This window comes from Sinocyclocheilus grahami, unplaced genomic scaffold, assembly GCF_001515645.1.
Source record: "Sinocyclocheilus grahami isolate Dianchi unplaced genomic scaffold, SAMN03320097.WGS_v1.1 scaffold302.1, whole genome shotgun sequence".
Lineage (NCBI taxonomy): Eukaryota > Metazoa > Chordata > Actinopteri > Cypriniformes > Cyprinidae > Sinocyclocheilus > Sinocyclocheilus grahami.
Window position 1 is genome coordinate 1,572,920 of NW_015505481.1, and position 6,540 is coordinate 1,579,459.

Here is a 6,540-nt window from a genome sequence, read left to right on the forward strand (position 1 = left end):
CTATTTATAGTGATACTCCAATCAGGATTTTTAGACATTTATTCCGGGCCTGAATTTCATTTTTAAAAATGGGGGAATTCCCCTCTTAGTTGACTCTTGTGAGAGGGGAAGCAGCACGGACTGTGCTTTCACACAAGAGTCCGCTACTGATGTTTACCACAAACAAAACATTTATCCATTATTTTGATTTCAAATCCAAACATCGTCACTGAAAATGCTTTTTCACAGTACAGTAATACAATCTTTCACAGACATGTTTAAACACAATAAATATAAGCAACACATTATTCAATGCTTTTTACTTTTGCATTTACTTCTAGATTTATATATTAAGTTGCTCAAGCAAGTGGCAAAACATTTAAACTACTTTTCTTACGTTATCACAAACTTACCATTGACAGTAATAGACAGCTCTACTGCCTTTTCTTTTGCATTGAAATCTTTATTACAAGCAATCGTGCGGTGACTTTGTTTTCCTATACGCACGAGTGCCATCTATTATTGCCTTCTTTATCTAAAAGTTCTCTTTCCCTTTAAACCTAATCCCGATCAAACATTCCAGCGTGATTCCAGCGTGATTATCGGCCGATGGTGATCGGTAGCCGATCAAACATTCCAGCGTGATTATCGGCCGATAGTGATCGGTAGCCGATCAAACATTCCAGCGTGATTATCGGTCGATGGTGATCGGTAGCTGATCAAACATTCCAGCGTGATTATCGGCCGATGGTGATCGGTAGCTGATCAAACATTCCAGCGTGATTATCGGCCGATGGTGATCGGTAGCTGATCAAACATTCCAGCGTGATTATCGGCCGATGGTGATCGGTAGCCGATCAATCGGAGCACCCCTAATTCTAATATGCTGATCAAGAAACATTCCTCATTACTACCAATGTTTAAAAACATGCTGCTTAATGTTTTTATGCAAACTGTGATACATTTTTTCAGGATTCTTTGATGAATAGAAAAGTTCAAAAAGAACAGCATTCATTTGAGACAGAAGGCATTTCATGCATCCATGCCGAATAAAAGCATTCATTTCTTTAAAAAAAAATCTTACTGACCCCAAACTTTAAAATGGCAGTGTATTTTTTCGTTCCTAAAAACTGACAATGTCCTAAAACCGAATTTTGATTAAACATTTGAATTGACCGACAGTCCTAAAAACAACTTCTATGGTTCATAAAACGGTAACATCCTGACCATTGACATGGCAAATGTCCTTGATATAAGCCAGCAGGACAGTCATCATCGTGTCCAGTCTCTCTGCTACAGGATGAACCATCACAGCTCCATCAGGTCTCGATGAATCCAGTGGAGAGTCCTCTTCCTCATCCTGAATATTACATTAAAATGAGTAAGATCTATGACTATTCAAACATTATGGAAAGACTACGATATAAATAAGTTACTCCTAAGTTAGGGCTTAATTTGGTTCCTCATTTACTTTTTGGTTGCTTTTGCATCTTTTTTTTAAACTTGAAATTTCCAGTCCTTATTCACTGCATGTAAAAGAGTGACTAAAGTACATTCATCGAGATTTCACGATAGTAGGAAAGTTGTACATGTTTGGAGTGGCATGCGGCTGAATATATGATGACTGAACAATCCCTTTAAATATAGAGGGTACGGAAAGTATTCAGACCACCTTAAATTTTTCCCTCTTTGTTATATTGCAGCCATTTGCTAAAATCATTTAAGTTTATTTTTTTCCTCATTAATGTACACACAGCACCCCATATTGACAGAAAAACACAGAATTGTTGACATTTTTGCAGATTTATTAAAAAAGAAAAACTGAAATATCACATGGTCCTAAGTATTCAGACCCTTTGCTCAGTATTTAGTAGAAGCACCCTTTTGATCTAATACAGCCATGAGTCTTATTGGGAAAGATGCAACAAGTTTTTCACACATAGAGTGAAAAATTTAAGGGGGTCTGAATACTTTCCGTACCCACTGTATGTCCCACCGAGTATGTTTTGCATACATGCGTCTGGTTTTCTGAAGTGTTTTGGACTCACCATGTCAAAGAGGCAGTCATCCTGTGATGCTCCATTAGCATCTTGCTGAGCTCCACTTTCCACTTCTTCAATCTCACTCCGTGGTGCACTAACCTAAATGTCAAAAACAGCCGTCAAACAGCTGCAAAGACATCAGTACAGTAACTGAACACAAGTCCCTCACATCTAGCGTGAGCATCTTGCTGATGATGAGCTCTATGATGTCTCTCCTCAGGTCAGGGATGTAGACCGAAACTCTCAATAGGTTGTGCACGTAACACTCCTGTGTGGACAGACAACACGGCCTCAGAACAATCACATTCATGCATGTAATGATATTCATTTAGTCCCAATACTGGATTTAAATGCTTTCTACATAACTCACAAGTGTTCTGGAGGATTTCTGCACAAAAGGGAACTTGTCAGAAAGGATTGGCATCAGGAATCGACTGGTTCTGAAAGAACGAAGAAAGGGTTTATTAGTCACTGTTATACTAAATCAGTAAACTGCTACACTCTGCTACGCTTTTGGAGGTTTTATAAGACACTTACGATGGAACATATCTTGTAATAAGCTGTAAGGCTTGATGACAATGATCAAATGTCCTCGGCAGATCTGTGCGAATTAAAAAACCAAACAAAACAATGAATTATGGTGCAAAGTAGAAGGTATAATAATGGCATACAGATACACTTTCACTGATTGATGACAGGAATGGATAATGACAGCAAAATTAATGCTTACATTCAGAAGTTTGAACTTTTTTTTTTTTAAAGAAAACTTATGCTCACCAAATCCACATTTATTTAAAGGGGTCATATGATGCTGCTAAAAAGAACATTATTTTGTGTATTTGCTGTAATACTGTAATGTATTAATGTAAAAAATGTAAAAAAATGCTGTAATGAAATGTGTTTATGCAGTTTAAGGTTAAAAAAACACATTATTTTCCACATACTGTACATTATTGTTTCTCCTCTATGCCCCGCCTTAGTAGTTTTGCTTTCACAACGAAACATAGCGCCTTCACGACATTGCAGCGGCGGCAACAACAATACTACAGCGAGAATAAAAGTTATGCCTTCTTTCTTTGCGTGAACATTTGGGCGGCGTTATGCAAATCTTCCCACATCGTGACATAGATATGTGGGGGCGTGTTAGAACGAGACGTTTTAGGTAGGTGTGGCTGACTCTTAACTTTTATACAGAATATTTCTTTGGATTTGAGACTTTAGTCTTTGCAACTTTACAGATCTTCTTTATGCACCAAGAGCTTGTAACACTCCAAAGAGAAAGGAAAAATTGAAATCGCATCATATGACCCCTTTAATCAAAACGGTAAAACCTTAATATTCTGAAATATTATTATAATTTTGAATAACTATTTTCTGTTATAAAACATTAGGGATGCACGATATATCGGCCACCATATCGGTATCGGCCGATAAATGCTAATTTTTTCTGTTATCGGTATCGGCCTGATAAGAAAATTTGGCCGATATCTTAAAGCCGATAAATAATGCATTATTTCCTTCAGAGACACTTCAGATGCGCGCTGTTCGTTTGCAGCCTTTTGTGCAATTGTACGTTGTAATATTGTGTTTATTTGATGTATATCTGATGTATATGTTTATCTCATATAGAATGCATTTGGTTAAGTTAAAAGAGCGCATCAGTTTACCGGTGATCGTCTTTAGCTCAGCGCACGCAGCTAAAACAGCAGTGCACAACATTAATATCTATGATTGGGAATGTTGTGTATATAACATTCTAATGAGAACATTATTATAATAAAACGATGTGAATTCTTTGGGTTTAGTTGCTGAGTTTCAACGCGTTGATATGGGAAGAGCGCATCCACAACAGGATCACACATTCTGACTATAGCACGCAATAACTGCGTAATTTTGTACATATATAAGTTGTAATATTATGTTTATGTTGAATTAACATCAATCTCAGGATGCATTTCCTTTAATTAAATAATAAAACATTTATTCCTGTGGTGGCAAGGCTGCCATTACTCCAGTCTTCAGTGTCACATGAGCCTTCAGAAATCATTTTAATATGCTGATTTGATGCTCAGGAAACATGTTTAAAACATCTATTGTGCGCCTTAATATTTTTGTGGAAAACGTGATACATTTTTTTCAGGATTTTTGATGAATAGAAATTTCAAAAGAACAGCATCTATTTGAAAAAGAAAACCTTTGTAACATTATCAATGTCTTTACTGTCAAATTGGATCAATTTATTGAGTGCTTGCTGAATAATTTCTTTTTTAAAAATCTAACCCCATCTTTTAAATAGTAGTGTATACAACATTGAGATAAAACACATGCTTATTTAACAATATCTAAACAAAATGGCCAATTAGATTAGTCTAAACGACATATTAGTTAGTCTGGCTGGCTGGTATATTGGTCTATAAACTTTTGACAGGGTATGCAACACAGGGTATCCATGCTGGATTTTACCCAAATGAACAACAATGCTGTGAGGGATAAAAATCACAGTCTGTTTTATGAGAGTATATATATATATGTTTGTTTATCCAACAAGTCTATCCAAACTAAGGTCCATCACCAGGGTAGATAATAAATCCCGGTATATGACTGTATAAATTAATCAACAAAAACAATAGTCAGTAATACAAATTAGATCACAAAACAAGCAGGTGATATAAAAAAAGAACACCAACTTTCATCTTCGTCATCAGAATCTGAAATATCCACATTTCCTTCTTGGATTCGTATTCTCTCTGAAAGAAGAAGAAAACAAAACGTTATTTTAAGTCATCTGAACAATGTGAATGGAGTGAAGCATTATCATAATAAATCTTACTTGGTGCAAAATTAGTGATGACCATTCTGAGACAGGCTCGGAGATAAACTGTCTGGGCCGACACCAGGTTACTCAGAAAAGCCAGATATTCTTCCACCACAGCCTGACTGCGACCGAGCCATGGCAGCTTCTGTATGGGGAAACACTTCTTGCATTAACACAGTGAAAATGACCTGACTGCTTTTGTTCATCATTTGACACGATAGTATTTTCCTCACCAAAACAACATATATTAACTGCTCATGATCTCTGCCAAGTTGAGTGACACAGGTCCTGAATTCCTGCAACCAGCTGATAATCTGAGCGTCCTACAAGAAGATACAAGATAAGTGAGAAAGAACATTTCTGTTTGAATCACAAACTTCAGGATTCCCACACTGAATAAGGACTTTCAAACATAATTTTGATTCAGACCATTTCGCTAATGAATCATGTAGACCAGGGCTGTCAAAACTCGGTCCTGGAGGGCCGGTGTCCTGAAGAGTTTAGATCCAACCCCAATCAGACACCTGAACCAGCTAATCAAGCTCTTACTATGCATACTAGAAACCTAAAGGCAGGTGTGTTGAGGCAAGTTGGAGCTAAACTCTGCAGGACACCAGCCCTCCAGAACTGAGTTTGGGCACCTCTGATTTAGACTGATTCGTGAGTCGGTTTGACCAATTCAATAAAGTCCAGCCAATGAAAGATTTTAAGGCACATAAATGTATTCACTGTATAGTATTATTCATACCATCTAAGGATTTATATGTTCCATGATTTGTACAGGTCTTGACAACACAATCTTAAGCGTGGAAACGTTGAAATACCGATTAAAAACAACACTTGCCTTAATATCAGGATCTGAGAGCTGATGTTTTATCAGTTCATAATCACTTGTGTCGCCCTGTAGAGGTCCCATCAGACATGTCAGGACATGTTTTACAGACAGTGACATTTCATCGGCTTTATACTGTAACGTTATTTACAATCTCACCTTTTGTAGCTTCGCTAATGTATTGGCAACCGTGCCTCCAAAACGCACCGTTTTCTTCGGAGGTGTATTGAGAAAATCTCTGCCCTCAATTTCCATTATTTATCACAAATAATTTTACTCTGCGAACACCAAACAAAACGACGTTAAACGCAGTAAACACCTAATTAACGTCAACTAAATCCGCTTCACAGTTCATTGTGTAAACGACATCCGCTGCATCCACACACTCGAGAAAACACACACAATTAAAACATTAAGGCTGTGTGAAGATAAAATAATAGCTACTTATAGGCTGCGCGTAGTTATTAAACGGACTACATCGCGAGAGTTAATAGATCACAACTCACCAAATAATGTTTATTCAAAAAAAAGTCTATAATTAAATCAGGCATTATAAGCGAGTTATAGGAATAGTCACATGCGTAACCATGCCGAGCTCTGCACGACCGGAAGTGCTGCATTGTTGTTACGGAACTAGCGTGTTTAATGGCGGATGGCATACAACTTTTAGGTGCATTACCGCCACCTACTATTTCTTCCTGTTACTCTGTACTTACCAACAACTCTTTGAACGCTATACAACCATCTCCCTGTTCTTTCTTCTTCCCAATATTTCTGCCATCTATTCTTCACATGTTGCTTGATTACACACTTCATTTCGCTCGTACCATACTTTATCTGCATATCTATGTCTACTTTCTTTGTCGCTTCCT

The 6,540-nt window shown here is 37.3% G+C and overlaps 1 protein-coding gene across 1 annotated transcript in view; it reads right to left on the bottom strand.

Annotated features, from left to right (window-relative positions):
* The window catches only part of LOC107601284 (RNA polymerase I-specific transcription initiation factor RRN3-like), a 12,192-nt gene extending 5,908 nt beyond the window's left edge, over nt 1-6,284 (bottom strand). Inside the window, exons 1-11 of the mRNA XM_016293420.1 lie at nt 6,175-6,284; nt 5,828-5,946; nt 5,681-5,737; nt 5,070-5,159; nt 4,852-4,981; nt 4,709-4,768; nt 2,559-2,622; nt 2,392-2,461; nt 2,191-2,289; nt 2,028-2,120; nt 1,207-1,339 (exon numbers count right to left, since the gene is read on the bottom strand). Of these exons, the coding sequence (XP_016148906.1) occupies nt 1,207-1,339; nt 2,028-2,120; nt 2,191-2,289; nt 2,392-2,461; nt 2,559-2,622; nt 4,709-4,768; nt 4,852-4,981; nt 5,070-5,159; nt 5,681-5,737; nt 5,828-5,923 (892 nt within the window). The 5' untranslated portion in view covers nt 5,924-5,946; nt 6,175-6,284. The remainder of the gene's footprint in view (nt 1-1,206; nt 1,340-2,027; nt 2,121-2,190; nt 2,290-2,391; nt 2,462-2,558; nt 2,623-4,708; nt 4,769-4,851; nt 4,982-5,069; nt 5,160-5,680; nt 5,738-5,827; nt 5,947-6,174) is intronic.
* Between the last annotated feature and the right edge of the window lie 256 nt (nt 6,285-6,540).